This window comes from Neovison vison, chromosome 1, assembly GCF_020171115.1.
Source record: "Neovison vison isolate M4711 chromosome 1, ASM_NN_V1, whole genome shotgun sequence".
Lineage (NCBI taxonomy): Eukaryota > Metazoa > Chordata > Mammalia > Carnivora > Mustelidae > Neogale > Neogale vison.
The window spans coordinates 12063376-12078849 of NC_058091.1; the positions used below are offsets into that span (position 1 = coordinate 12063376).

General features: G+C 47.8%; 1 protein-coding gene across 1 annotated transcript in view; it reads right to left on the reverse strand.

Annotated features, from left to right (window-relative positions):
• TIAM2 (TIAM Rac1 associated GEF 2) overlaps window positions 1-15474 on the reverse strand; it is a 181497-nt gene that overhangs the window by 108425 nt on the left and 57598 nt on the right. Inside the window, exons 2-4 of the mRNA XM_044243397.1 lie at window positions 3255-3381; window positions 2539-2708; window positions 322-1467 (exon numbers count right to left, since the gene is read on the reverse strand). Coding sequence (XP_044099332.1) covers window positions 322-1461 — 1140 coding nt within the window. The 5' untranslated portion in view covers window positions 1462-1467; window positions 2539-2708; window positions 3255-3381. The remainder of the gene's footprint in view (window positions 1-321; window positions 1468-2538; window positions 2709-3254; window positions 3382-15474) is intronic.

The following is a 15474-nucleotide window of genomic DNA, read 5'->3' on the forward strand; positions in this document are numbered from 1 at the left end:
CTGTACTTTCTAAGGACAGTTTGGCCACGCCTTGGGACAAGGCCTGTGTCCTGTGGTGTTTGCAGCAGAGCGCAGGAGGTGAGCTTGCACTGAACCAGAGAGCCTGAGGTTGTGGGTTAAGAGAAAAAGTGCGCATCTGAAGCATAAGAGAAAAACCACCCCACCCACCCCGGCAAACAGGAGGCGCCCAGTCCCAGACTAAACTCTTCACTTTCCTGAGCTCCCTTAGCCTCAGCCCAGAGCCCTGGGGCAGCTCTGGGAACACTCCTGCTGCTGGAGAAGGGAAGGGAAACTTCTCCCTCCACCCTAAGGTGTACTCACCTGCAGCTTCCTTTTCTTTCTGGAGAGGCTTCCCGTCCAGTCGCTGATGCGGCGCATGCGGGCTTTGAGCGTGTCCTTCTTGGAGGCGTCCTCGGTCAAGGCCTTGGACTTGCGGCAGGGGAGCGTGAAGGACGAGTACGGGCCGGGGTCCCTGCGCTCCACCCGGGACGGCACGTCCATGTCCGAGGCGAAGGACACGCGGTGGCTGAGGCTGGCGTGTGTGCCCACGAACTCGTCGGACAGCCGCAGGCCCGAGGGCGCCGGGCTGGGGTCGGGGTAGAGCTCCCGGAGCGAGGACAGGGACGAGCTTTGGTTGAACGGCTTGGGGGCCCCGGGCGGCGGGAAGTCAGCGGCGCAGAGGCCGGGGGCGGGCGTGCCGGGCACGGGCAAGGAGCCCTCGGCCTCGCTGGCCTCGCTGGCCTCGCCCACGGGGCCCCAGGGCGAGTCGTACCAGGAGGACTCGGAGCTCAGGGAGCTGCCCTTGCTGGAGCGCGGCCGCGAGTCCGGGGGCGAGTCGGGCCCGGGGCCCAAGGTGGGCGAGTAGCGCAGCAGCCGCACCGGGCCGCCCGCGTCCCCCCGGGGCCCCCTGCCCTGCTGGCCGCCGCTGTGGAACTCGACCCGCAGACAGCCGTCCAGCTTCCCCAGCGTCTTGATGAGCACCCGGGGGCTCCTGCGGTCCTCCCCGGGCGGCGTGGCTGCCGCGCTCTCGTTCCTCCCGTAGCAGTGGAGAAGGTGCCCCCTGCAGTCCCTCGAGACGGCGAGGTCAGCCGCCCGCTCGTGCCCCACGTCGTGGAAGCCGTTCTCCGCCGAGAAGGCCGCGCTGCCGCTCTGGAACTCGTTCCCCGAGCAGCTCGTCCTGGGCTTGGGGTAGGCGCCGCTTTTGGGGACTTTGCATGTGGGTCCGCCCAATCTGGATGCGTAAGGCTGAGCGCTCTTAAAGTGGGAAAGGCAGCTTCGGGCCAGGGACCGGGACTTGTAACCCGCTCCGCTGCCTCCGTGACCCCATCCGTGCAGGGACTTGTCATCCCTCCCATGAACGCTGCGGATTTTCAGGGAGCAAGGCTTTTGCTCAGCACCAGTGTTAGAACTGCTATGATTTTTAGATCCTGGAAGGGTGTACTGACTCTCAGAGTTCCCCATTGTAACCTAAATTAAGAACAGTAGCATCAGTAAGAAACATGACCTAAGTTACATTCCACTGTGACAGAATTTTCTAAAAAAAAAAAAAAAAGTTCCACACATTACAAAAGAACAACTTTTTTTTGGTGTCCCACACAAGTCAGAGAAGTAGGGACAAAAGTTACCTACTGAATTGATTCTCCTTGTGCCATGCAGGTCATTAACCAAGTAGACAAACTAGTTACTTTAAATACATAATTTTTTGTATGATATTAATACAGACATCCAATAGGCATAAAAATCAACTTAAAGCAGAGGCCTCCTTTAGGTGTGGCACTGAGAGGTTCTGAATAAATGACTCTTGAACAGAAACATGAAGGAAAGCGTCTTAGCTCAGGCACCAAAACACCAGCTCCTCAGTGACCAGAGACAACGACTTCTACCACACACCAACGGCTAGAAGAGCAAATACCACACCCCAATAGAAGAGACTACTGCTCCTTTTCAAGAACATGAGTCTGGGGACCACACTCTGTTGGAGCTTTGACAGATCACACAGAATAGGAACACCACAAAAGGAGTCCCCCAAAACCAGGCTGAGATGAAAACAGGGGTGGGGTAAAGAATAAAAGTTCTCATTTGGGGCAGAAAAACACTTTAATAAAACGAATCTCTAGTGCTTGTCTAAAGACTTTGAGGGTCCTCAATTTAGAACATGATGAGGAAAAGGAGTCGGAAGCTGATTTATCAGAATACGGATGTCTGAAAAAAATTTAGATTCTTTTCATTCCCTGTAAAACCCCAATGTGTTCGATTCGCCTGTTACTTAAGCCAAACACACAAATCGAAATTTGAGCCAAACCTTCCCCTTGGGTTTTTCACCCTAACTGGTATATCACTATTTGAGGCAAGTTAGATACATGTTTCCAGTTCCATTTCAAAATATATTTAGTAGGTTTTTATTTTTAATTCTTTTACACCTAAGAATGTACACCCACAAAACAAAAGTCAAATGGATTGACTCTTCTTTGGTGGGAATTAGCAAACACAATTAAAAACAAAATTAACCAGACTGAACAATGAAACAATGAAACTTACTTATTATCTTGATCACAGTCTTGCCACTCAAAGTGAACCACAACTCATGTGCGCTGGCTTTACCTGAAGTCTAGTCTGTGCTCTGAGGGAGAGTAAGAGTCAGAAGGCTTTACCGGGTCCTAGAAAAAGGCAGCATGGTTAAGTGTGGCACGTGAATCCATGAAATGATTCTGAAAAACAGAAATACAAGAAAACTGTCAAGCGTTTTACACTGAGCTCCCAGAAGGTCAAAGCAAAAGTTTCTTGTAAATTACATGAAGAAACCACCAGAGACCACAATCACAGTCAGAAGAATAAATGAAATGTCTGTGAACTGCTTGATTCATCAGAGGTGTTGGAAGATATAAATGAAGCTAGAACTGCCCATCCAATCTTGTAAAGGCCATTAACTCAGCACACAGTCTGTAGTCCAATGCGTGCCTTTGTTTCAGGGGAGGGCAGGTGAAGGCACTGGCGTGAGTCACGGCTCGTCTGTCACCACCATTAGGAAAACAACTTGCAGACTCTGCACACCGACGGGATGGCAGGAGCATCACCCTGATAGGACAACAGTGCATTGTTCTCTATTTGACTCAGTAGTAACAACAAAACCCCAAATGCAGAATCACCGTGAAGTAACTTCCCTTTTAGAGGTTGACCCCATAAAGGAGATTAAAAGTTTATCTCCAGCGTATGTCTGGGTCTTTCCACACAAGAAGCAGGAGCAGGAGGCCCACCTTGGAGGGTAAGACGACAGCCTGGGGAAGCTGCCATCTGGCGGGGCTCACTCCCGGCACTCAAAGCCTGAACGTTCTCGAAAGACAGACAGAGCAGAGCCCCGTGGGTTCAAGTGGAACTTTCTCCCTATTCAAAAAGAAGAAGAAGAAGAAGAAGAAGAAGAAGAAGAAGAAAATTATTTATAACTGTGTTAAAATACACATAGAATAAAACTGACCATCTTGCCCATTTTAAACTATACCGTTAGTTGTGCTAAGTGCATTTGTATTCTCATGCGGCCAGTCTCCAGAACGCTCACTTCAAAAAACTGAAACTCCTCACCCCGCTCCCCGGAGCCCCAGGTCCCATTCTCGAGGTATCTCATGGAACTAGAATCACACAGCAGCATTTGTCTTTTCGGGACGGCCCTTATTTCCCTTAGCAGAATGGCTTCCAGGTTTCTCCATGTTATAGCTCATGTCAGAATCCCCTTCCTGTACGAAGCTGGGCACGTGCACACCCCATTTCGCTCATGTACTTCTCCATCAGTGGACACTCGGGCTGCGTTCCAGCTGCTGGCCCTTGTGAACGATGCTGCTACAAACGTGGGTAGACGGATCCTCTCCGACACCCTGCTTTCAGTCCTTTGGGGTATCGACCCAGGACAGGAACTGCTGACTCCTACGGTAATCCTGTTTAACTTTTTAAGGAACCACCATCCTGTTTCCACAGCAGCGGCACCACTGCGACACCCCCACCGACCGTGTTGGTGGCGTCCAGGTCCTCCACACTCTCACCAGCCCTGCGGTTGTCTGGGTGTTTGACAGGGGCTGCCGGCAGGGATGAGAGGTATTTTAGTGCAGCTCCAGTGTGCGTGGTCTCTAATGACTAGCGATGCAGCCCATCCTTTTATGTGCTTGCTGGCCCTTCGTATAGCTTCACTGGAGGGCTCCACGGTGACTTTTTTTTTTTTTTTTTTTAGGATTTGATTAATTTATTTGACAGACACAGATCACAAGTAGGCAGAGAGGCAGACAGAGAGAGAGAGAGAAGGAAGCAGGCTCCCTGCTGAGCAGAGAGCCCGATGCGGGGCTCGATCCCAGGACCCTGGGATCATGACCTGAGCCGAAGACAGAGGCTTTAACCCACTGAGCCACCCAGGCGCCCCTCCACAGTGACTTTTAAAGTTAATGAAGCACCAGCCCTAAGTTCCTCCAATAAGGCCAAAGACACAAGTCTACCTAAGACTACTGTATAATCTCACGTGTCCACTTTAAATTGGGGAGTTGGGGGGAATATCAAAAAGATCTTTCACTTTGGCGGTAGCAGGAGGAGCTACGAGCATCTCACTCGTGTGGCCAGAAACAGCACCTGCTGCACCACTACCCACTTCTCTTTCAGTGGGCGTTCTCTCTCACATCTGAAAGAGGCAACAGCCACTGGCTGAGATGCCACTAAAACACGGCCCCCGGGACCACTTTGACACCAGAGCTGGATCACAAGAACTCCACCTTTTCTTCTTCGAAGGGGAGAGGGGAGGGGGAGAAGGAGAAAGACAATCCTAAGCAAGCTCCACGCCCAGGGCAGAGCTCGACACGGGGCTCCATCACAGCCCTGAGATCACGACCAGAGCCAAAACCAAGAGTCGGGCACTTCACCGGCTGAGCCGCCCCGGCACCCCAAGAACCCAACCCTTTTAAAAGCTCAAAATCTGAGTTGTCAGTGTTTTCTCTGCTACATCTTAACTCAAGGAACTCGAAGCGGCAAAGTCACCCTGGCTGCCGCCACAGAGACCTCCCCCACGAACTGATTGCAGGGAGCCTCTGAACTTGTTTTCTTTGCTCAAGACCAAGGCCCGGTGATGACCCCCAAGGTGAAAGGCTCCAGGGTCACTCACCCACAGCCGCCTGCTTCATCAGGCCCTTCTGCTCCGAAGGTCACGTGCCTGAAGACCAGCCCACACGGCCCTGGCGTCAAGCCCTCCAACATCAGTGGCTCAAAACTGCCGCTAAGAGGCCCCCTTTGTCAGCTGCTCAAGGACACACAAAGGCCAGGAGTCAAAGCCACAGAAGGGCTCCAGGGCGGAAGCTCAGTCCCCAACAGCAGGTTATAACCTCAACGCTTCATATTACTTTTGAAATTAATAGCTTAATTTTTATGTCATGTTATGCTTCAAAAACATAGCCCTGGACCCTGTCCCTTACAGGACACTGCCCACGCGAGGCCTGCCCTTTTGGGGGCCCATTCAGTACACACCTGCTGAACTTAACGAACCAACTTCACGTGGCAGAAGGTTGAGCAGGAATGAGCAGGAATCATTCCCAAAGGGTCCAGCCAAAAGACTGACACATATGCCCACGAGGGCGTGTTTCCACTGAACACAACACTCCCTAGAGAAAAGCAAAACGGGGTTGATGGAGACGGGGAACAACGGGCCTTGTTGCCTACGGAAATGCCGACCAGCTGTTCAACATCTTCAGCCAATCCTGGCAGAAGAAAACCAGCCTTCAACTAGAAGGAGAAGAATTTATTCAATATTTATGAGGAATTTATTGACAGGAAGGGTCATTTCTGAGGGAAATAATTACCCTGAGGAGTTTGGCAAATTGAACAGATACTAACAGTCATGCTTCCGCTGTGATTTTTGTCTAGAAAAAAAGAGAATAAATAGGTCAAATGTTCAGCACCCCTGACTCCTTTACCAAAGGAATTTTATGGTAGTTAAAAACATTTTTGTTGGGGCGCCTGGGTGGCTCAGTGGATTAAAGCCTCTGCCTTCGGCTCAGGTCATGATCCCAGGGTCCTGGGATCGAGCCCCACATCAGGCTCTCTGCTTGGCAGGGAGCCTGCTTCCTCCTTTCTCTGCCTGCCTCTCTGCCTACTTGTGATCTCTGTCTGTCAAATAAATAAAATCTTTAAAAAAAAAAAAAATTTTTTTGTTTGGGTGCCTGGGTGACTCCGTTGGTTAAGCCACTGCCTTCTGCTCAGGAAGTGAGCCCGGAGTCCCAGGATCAAGTCCCACTTCGGGCTCCCAGCTCTGCGGAGAGTCTACTTCTCCCTCTGACCTTCTCCTCTCTCATGCTCACTCTCTTGCTCTCTCTCCCTCTGTCTGTCTCAAATAAATAAATAAAATCTTTAAAAAAATTTTTTTTGTTGATAGAGAGGGGGCTAAAAATACGAAACAACAGATTCCCTATTTTTTTTAAGAGAAGAAACAGTTCAAAGACCCCAGTGTCTCTAAGCAGAAAAAATAGATATTAGATACACTAACCTGTAATAATCCATATTAGGAATGCCTTCATGTAGTAACACGCATTAGGTATGCTAATCTACAACTGATGTTAATGGGTATATAAATGTGCATCCAGGCCCACAGCTGACTGAGAGAAAATTCAGGGAAAACATTCTGGAATAAACTATATGCTGCAAAGACTATGTGTGCTGAGCAAACACTGTGTGTTGCATAAACACTTTTTAATAATAATTCTTTTATTTATTGTATAATAAAATATCACAATTTTTAAAAATAGACCACAATCTCATGAACCTAAAAGAAAGACAAAAAAGTCCTTGTCTTTGGTTTTTTGCATTACCTTCCAATCTCCAATTACATAAATGTGCTTTTTAAGCTCAAATCACGAATAAGAATGATGTTTGTTCTTATTAAAACTGTGATCAATGACCACCCCCCAGAAATGTGCGGTGATGTGAAGGAATTCACAAATACGTCACCACGATCCCAACAGCCACTGGGACCTACTGAAATCCACAGAAAACCTCTTTCAGGAGGAAATGCAAGATTTACCTTTTCTTCATTTGCCTTGAACTGATGTGTTAAGATTCCCAAAGTCTTCATTTCTATGAAGTATAGAGTTTACAGAAGAGGAAAGACTGCTTTGTCTCTGGCCTGGGCCAGCTGTCAGAAAGAGCAACTAAAGGGGAGTAAGAAGCACCCCCCCTGGGGGCCAGATGGCTCTGTGAGGAGGACCGGGGCTGAAAGGGGACAGCAAGCACAACAGAGGTGTGGGGACACTGCATAAAAGCAGGTTTATGGCTGGGCAAGGCAGTGAGGGAAACTCAGGTTCTACCATCATGAGACACCAACAAGGCTTCTCATGAAATTCCAGAGAGATTTTCGTACTGAAATAGGAGCTTCTTCCTTGTCCAAGGCCAACATTCCAGATGGTGATAAGAACGAAGAAAAACGATGAGAATACGACTAGCCATCATTGACCGTAACAATATCTACCTGGTGTCCATTATTTGGGGGTGGGAGGCTGGAGAGGGGGTACTTTGATTATTAAAAAGACAAGTCTCAGATTCCTACTCTAGTTTGTGTCAGAGAACTTGAGTTTAAGACCCGTTTCCACCTCTTAAATAGCACTAGTCTTTGGGCAAATTACTTAACACTCTCTGAATCTCATTTCCCCCACTTACAACTTGAGGATAAAAATATCTACCCTACTTACCTCCCAGAGTGAGACTAGTGGAAATACACATGAAACCACAAAAAAAAAAAACCCTGGGAAACACAGCACACATCCATAGTACTATTACTAGCTTTAGCTGTAAGTCTAATTTCGTGTACTAGGATATCAAATCTTAGGGCCGTTTGTTGTTCCATTTTATTCACTATCAATTATGTTAACTATTATATATTTATATATTTGTAATCTTCCAAGTTCTGTTAGCACATTTCTGATTTTTTTTTTTTATCAATTCTCCAAACAGTAACAGCATGTAAAACTACCTTATGTGTCAGAGGTCTGCCAAATGTCAACCAAAGCAGTCACATAAGCCACGTATTTATGTCATTAGATAGTCATGATAAAAAAAAAAAAAAAAGAGGGGCGCCTGGGTGGCTCAGTGGGTTAAGCCGCTGCCTTCGGCTCGGATCATGATCTTGGGGACCTGGGATCGAGCCCCGCATCGGGCTCTCTGCTCGGCGGGGAGGCTGCTTTCCCCTCTCTCTGCCTGCCTCTCTGCCTACTTGTGATCTCTCTGTCAAATAAATAAATAAAATCTTTTTTTTTTTTTAATGGACGAAAATAACCTAACCGCTCAATGAACGACTGGTATGACTTTAAAGCGGTCATTCTCAACACCACATCAACTTTGGCCCCATGGGGACAATTGGTAGCATCTGGAGACATTTCCAATTGTCACAACTGGGGTCAGGGCATCTGGTGGGTGGAATTCCGTCCGTGGCCAACAGGATGGCCCCCATGTGTTCCCTGACCCAATGTGTCAATACTGTTGAGGCTGAGAAACCCTGCCTTCAAGTTTTACTGCCTGTCTTATTAAAACGGCTATAACACAAGAACATGCTGAAAAATCGGAAACAAATGCATTCATCGCTGCCAGGTTCCAAACTTCGTAACAAACGCTACACGCGTCGCCCAAACCTGCTTCTCTCATGCTGAGTCCGTGAACTAGTCAGAATGCGAGAACTAAATGCCATGACTCAAAGAGGCCCGTTGCTCACCACAAGAAGACTTGAACCCCATTCGTAAAGGAGGCAGGCGAGAGGAGCATCTGGTCTCCCCAGGAACAGTGCTTAGGAAGAGGGATCCTTACCAGTCAAGCGGGCAGACAGCAAGCTGCTGCCAGGGCCTCAAAAGCGGAACGTGCACTGCGGAGCCCTATCGGTGCTGTTCCCATCCAGCAGGACCCCTTCCAAAGGCGTATTCACAGATGGACGGACACACCAACCTGCACGTCAGAAAGCCCAGGACAAGCCGGCTGGTGCCGGGCAGGGAGGGGTAGTGAATTCCACAGAAACCACAGCCCGGCTTCTGCAGCACCCATCGCCTGAGGAAACCAATTTATCCCAAGGAGGGTCTCCGCACTCACCCCTGTTTCGTAACAAATTCTAACGTCTAAGCATTTAGAAATGCTTGTCCAACTACGGGTTGTGAAATTCGTTTAATGAATCGGTGATCAGTATTTTTCTAAGAACAGAATAGTGGTAGAGCAGAGTACAGAATAAAATCAGACAGAAAGGAGAGACGAGCCTTCCAGTAAAAGTAAAAACGGTTTTATGAAATTAAATTCTGTGTGTGCTTGTCTGTTTGCGTGGATACTGAGCGATAATGAAGAACAATTGTGTCTTCATGACCAAACAACAACAAAAAAGAAGTGTGAAAAACAATGAAACAGTGACTTATAAAACCTCAAGGAGCAGTTGCATGGCACATCTGTTTTAGTAAGACCCGAGGACAAACAGAGTCCAGGGAGTCTCAAAAGATTTGCTCGCTCACAGGCCCCGGCAAACCCTTGAGCTAAAGACAGGAAGAGAGGAAGCGCCGCCGGGGTCAGAGGGCAACCCCGGGCCCCACAGGCTGGGCACCAGGTCGTCGCTGTCCTTCATTCCACATCTTAAAAGAAACTTTCACTGGATGTTTAAATTCTTCAGAGCAAAGTTAAAAACTAACCCCCTACGGGCACGTGGGTGGCTCCGTCCGTTAAGCATCTGCCTTCAGCTCAGGTCGGGATCCCAGGAGAGTCCCTGCTCGGGCCGGGAGTCTGGGTCTCCCTCTCCCTCTGCCCCTCCCCACACTCACGCTCTCTCACACTTTCTCTCAAATAAAGCAATCTGGGTGCCTGGGTGGCTCAGTGGGTTAAGCCACTGCCTTCAGCTCGGGTCGTGATCTCAGGGTCCTGGGATCGAGTCCCGCGTCGGGCTCTCTGCTCAGCAGGGAGCCTGCTTCCTCCTCTTTCTCTGCCTCTCTGCCTACTTGTGGTCTCTCTCTGTCAAATAAATAAATAAAATCTTTAAAAAATAATAATAATAATAATAATAATGAATGCCCCCAAAAGTAAACTGAAGACCTGAGTCTTGAAGGATGAGTGGGATCCTGTTAGGTGAAAACAGGAAAAGAAGGGCCTTCCAAGGAAGAGAAAAGCAGTTTCTGAGACACGGGCACTGTGTGACGGCAGCCGGCGTCCCTAAGTGACTGCATGGAGAAAGACCCCGGCTTGTTCAGGAGAAACCCAAGGGCAGCAGGGCCTGACCACTGGTGTCAGGGACAAGGTTTAGAGAAGGGGGAGAGGCTAGGGAGATGTCGACTCTCAGTAACCCATCACCCCTCCCCATGCGCCCTGCTGTCCCAGAAGCACCACGGTGTGCCACCCCCTAGGGACACCCGAGCATACGTCTGGAGAAGGAGCCCACAGTCCTCCACACCTCAAAGATCAGTGTGGGGGCAGCAACGGCAAAGGAGGGAAACGTTCTTAGTGCTGGCAGAACCTTGGAAGTTGAACGTCACAGAGTCCCACTCACCATTCGACACGAACGAGGAGACCCTCCTGCTTATCTCCCCTCTGTCCTGAGTCTGTGAGGGCAACAAAAGGGATGTATGATCTGATCCCATCCCCAAAAGGGCTTCTCAGATGGCGTGGGGGAGGGGCTCATTACCAATATAAACTATTTGTAGAACCAATAAGGGGTTTATGACCATTTTAACAGCATGGAGTTCACGAGCGAGGTGCTGAGACCAACGATCCCACAAATATTATCGGTATGTCGCTGGTGTGTCGCTGGAATGCCAGGGAGCTGAGGGCCCAGCTTCATCTGCGCCGTCACAGAAACTGAACATAATTCAGGGTTTGGTTTTTGTTGTTTTATTTAAGCCACCTTTTCAAGCAAAATTATAGAATTTAGTTTTAAATAAAATAATCCTAGAGAAAATAATGATTTTTCTTATTTTTCTTTTAGAAATGATCAGAATGCCTTTCATACATTTTCATCCTTGTTTTTCCCAGTTTTTCCTTTTTCTTAAATATATCAAATGTTCAGTCCCACCCTTTTCTCCAAAGTCTACTTCAAGTCTCATCCAAAATTTGGCCAACATCCTTGCCTCTACAGACCTTGTACAGTAAGCACATTTGGTGACGGCCAAAGACTCACAAGATTCAGGTTTCCTAGCTTGACTTTCCAATAACCTCTCATTTTAAACTTTTATAAACAGGAACCCTTCCACAAAAAAGGGAGTTCAGGCTTGGCTGAGTCCTTCCCAAGCTTTGTATGGAAACAGAAGCCCTTGCAGGGGGACGCGCGGGCTGTGAACCACAGGGCTTCTCCCGCACTCGGACACCAGCAGGTAAGGCACGTGCATCAGTAAATCAGAAGCAGGCATCGCACCCCTGAACCTCAGTCACATTCTGTGACCAAAATACACCGTGGTAACTGTACCTAGTGATTCCTGGTTAAAATCTTGGTTCATTATGTACTGTTCAAGTTAAAAAATGAACAGGCTTAAATCGCACATTTTTTCCCCTCATTTGAGTAGGTGCTTTCCTCGCCCTTATAAATGTGTGACTCTGCCACCCCAGCCCAGCGTGCAGCCTGATCGGAGAGTGCACTTCTCCAAGCCTGAGGCTTAAGGCTACAACAGAAGTTGTTCTGGGGTCCAAAGGGGTCCACAGGTAAAATTAAACAAGTTGTTGCTGAACTTTTCCGTAAATTATATGATTATTCACAAAAAAACTAGTCTGATTTTAACTGGAAAATTTACAGAAACTTCCAGTAAAAAAAAAATGAATAAATTAGGTATAGCTTAAATTGCATAATTTAGGGGTGCTGGGTGGCTCGGTGGATTAAGCATCTGCCTTCAGCTCAGGTCATGATCTCAGCGTCCTGGGTCTGAGCCCTGCATCAAGTTCCCTGCTCAGTGGGGAGTCTGCTTCTCCCTCTGCCCCTCCCCCTGCTTGTGCTCTCTCGCTCGTGCTCTCTCTCAAATAAGTAAAATCTTTAAAATAAAATAAATTGCATAATCTACAGGAATTTGCAATTTTTTGGATACCTAAAGTAGAAGGACACACAGAGGGAAGGAAAGGATCTAATGCGCCCTGAACTGGTGTGTTCCAAGGCCACCTGGGGCACAAGAACCCCATATGCTTTCAGGATCAGCCCTGTCACCTCCAGGGATTAAATAATTTCACCAAGACCACTAAGGGGTCAAGGCAGGAAACCAACTTGGAAATTTTTTAGTACTGTTTTAATACAGGCATTGCATCACAATAATCTTAAATATTTCTGCACTTTTCAACCTGAAATTTTCCTTTTTTTTTTTTTTAAAAAAACAAAGTACAATTTAACTTTCAGGCTTTTCTTCTCGAAGAACATTTGTGATCCACGCCCCTTTCCTAAAGAAAGCACTAAGAAAGTCTGTCTCTGGTGGCATCCTTTTTCAGGCGGCAAAGGCTTACACAGCTGGGAGTGGCCAGGAGAGAGAAATGAAAAACTGAACTTTTAAGTTAACGGAGAAGATTTAAGGTTACAATGTAGTTTGTCCATTTCACTACTTCACAAAAAAAATCACACAAAGGAAAAATTGGTTTTCTTGGTGGCGTACACTTTGTGGTTTCTAGCTTAAATATCCACTGGAATTTAGAATATACCTCCTGGGGCTCAATCAGTTAAGCCTCCAAATCTTGGTTCTGGCTCCGGTCATGATCTTATGGGTCATGAAACTGAGCCCCAAGATAGGCACCACACTCAGGGGGAGTCGGCTTGATGGTGCTCCCCCTCTTCCTGTCTCCTTGCTCACATGCATGCATTCTAATAAATAAATAAATCTTAAAAAAATATATATATATTTCCCCAAGGCTGTGAGGGTGAGACATGGTGACCAAGACCCCGGTGGTGGAGAGAGGGAAGGGGACGCAGAGGAAAGGGGAACTCAAGACCACCGTACAGCCAAGTGGCATCTTCCTGAAGCTTTAATGTCACCGGAGGTGAAGTAATTTTAGAATTGCTTCAATAAAGAAATATATCAAGAAGTAAAATAGAAAATTTACATGTTTGAGGTAAAATATAGGAGTTCCAACAATATTTAGGATTCGTATTAGGCTGCTGTAGGAACCTCATCAGGCATCCTAGGTAAGAAACGCTTTGACTGATTAATGCAATATTTGTTCACTGAATAACTACTTTGTGGTGGACACTGTTCCAGGTCTTGAGGATATAACAATAAATAGACCCTATCCCCCAAAATTCCTGCTTTCATGGAGCTTTTATTATAGAAGGGAAGGGACGAACAACAAATGAGGAAAGTAAGTAAATTACTATAAGGTGACAAGAATTTTAGCCAAAAAAAGGAGGAGGAGGAGAGGTTGGGGGAGGGATACTGTCATTTTAGAAAGGGCGGAAGAGGAAAGCCTCACGGAATGTGGCATTTAAGTAGACAAGCAGGAGAGAAGCCATGTGAATTCTGGGGAAAAGGCACTCGAAGCAGAGCACAGAAAGTACAAATGCTCAAAGGGGTAGGATAGACAGGCCAGTGTGACTGGCACAGAAGGGGTCAAAGAAGGGACAAGGAACCAGAGAGTGCAGCCCAAAGGGACATTTCCAGGCCACTGGCTTTCCCCTCGAAACTGAATGTCATGATTAGAGGGTTGTGACTACAGAAGGCTCACCAAGAGGTATACTTCAAGAGGACCACTGGGGCTGCCCTGTGTTGGGCTGTTGGCAGTTTTGTGGAAGCTGGGGGTGGGGGGCCATTAGGCTGATTCAGGTGAGAGACGGTGTGAGCTGGACTCGGTGAGACTATGAGAAGAGGTCCGAGTCCGGACACGGTGGAAGGGAGGGGAGAGTGCCAAGAGGATTCCCAGGTGGACGGGCAGGAGCGGTGATGGTCAAGAAGGCCACCATGATCTTCATTCCTGAAGAATGGGGAAGGCCACAGCAGAGGAGGCTTAGAAGGAGGCCAAGAGTTGGGTTTGAGATGTCTGTTGGACCTGAAAGTGGGAATACTGAGCGGACATAAATGGATGAGCTCTCCAAGGGAGTCAATAAACAGAGGGAAGAGAAGAGGCCTGGGGCGCTCCCACGTGAAGAGGTCAAGGAAATATGGAGATGAGCACAGGAAGGAAACAGAAGATACAGTCAGTGAATCTAATTACGAGGAAACCAAGAGAATATGCTCTCCTTAAAGCCAGTCAAAAACTCTGGGAGATAACAGAGCACTGAACCCAGCAACGGGGAGGTTTATCCGTGAACCTGACCGGAGTGGAGCGGGAGTGGAGAACGCTGGGTTGGAGTGAGTGTGAGGACGAGGTCAATGAAACGGAAGACGGTGAAGGGCAAGGACTTGCTCCAGCTGTCCTGTGATGGGGAACAGAGCAGCCGACTGGTAGCTAGAAGGACAGAGGAATCCAAAAATGGGGGGTGGTCCCTGCTGTGTCTATCTCTCTGGCTGGGTGTCTGTCTTCAGGAGAAATCACGGCATGTGAATGGAAGTAACTGGAGGGAAAATGTGCTGTGTGACAGGAGAGAGGTTACTGCCGAAATGTTGTCCTTTAAGTAGACAAAGCAGAAGGACTCTCACGCACAAGACAGGACCCAGCCCAAGAGCAACCACCCTGTGCCAGGAGAGAAACTCTAGAAAAAACACTTGAAAACAGCGATAGAGAAGATGCAGTAGGGCACCAGGACAAAAGGGCATTAGCTCCAGTGCAGAACTCTGGGAAGCTGCTTATTGCTGTGTGTTCTTGTAATTTCCATTTTCCCTTTAGAAGTCATGTGGCAGTGGGAGCAAGTGAAGGTCTTTGGTGGTGACACTTATTTCCAGGGTGTTTAGTGTTGTTTTGTACTTCACTTTTCTGGCTATTTCTGATGCCTCTGTCCATCCCATCAGTGTTGAGCAGACGATATCTGCACCTACACACCCCTACACTATCCTTGAGTTTATGTACACTTTTCATAAAGATCTTAACTCTCTGTTAACGTTTACTGTCATGAGTTTTCCTGGTTTAGGACTGTGTATAACGAGTCCTTCCACCTGTCCTTCCGCCTTCCAGGAGTGGCCACAGAGGACTTGAAAACAGTTTCATTCTCTCTGCCCAGAGCTCCTTTCCATCGCCTTCAATCACCCGAATGCTCAGCTTCTGTCTCTCCCAGGCCATCCACGCTGCATTCCTTAAGCCCCTCCCCCCATCTCCACTTTAGAATGGAGATTCTAACAATTCTGCCATACAGAGATGTGTCACGGTACAGGACAAAAACAGGATAAAGGAGTGTTTTCACTTTCCAGTGTTGTCCTAAAGATAGGCAGGATTTGCAAACCTTTATTTAAGTCTTCGGAACGCCCTGGACCAAGTCCTTCCTGACATTATCTGTAGCACCTACTACATCCCTTTCCTACAGTGAAATGATAACTCAGTCTATCACTTTACTTGTGACGTTTATTTTTCCAAAAGTGCCTTGCATTACCTTGGCACTAAAGGGAAGCCCATCTG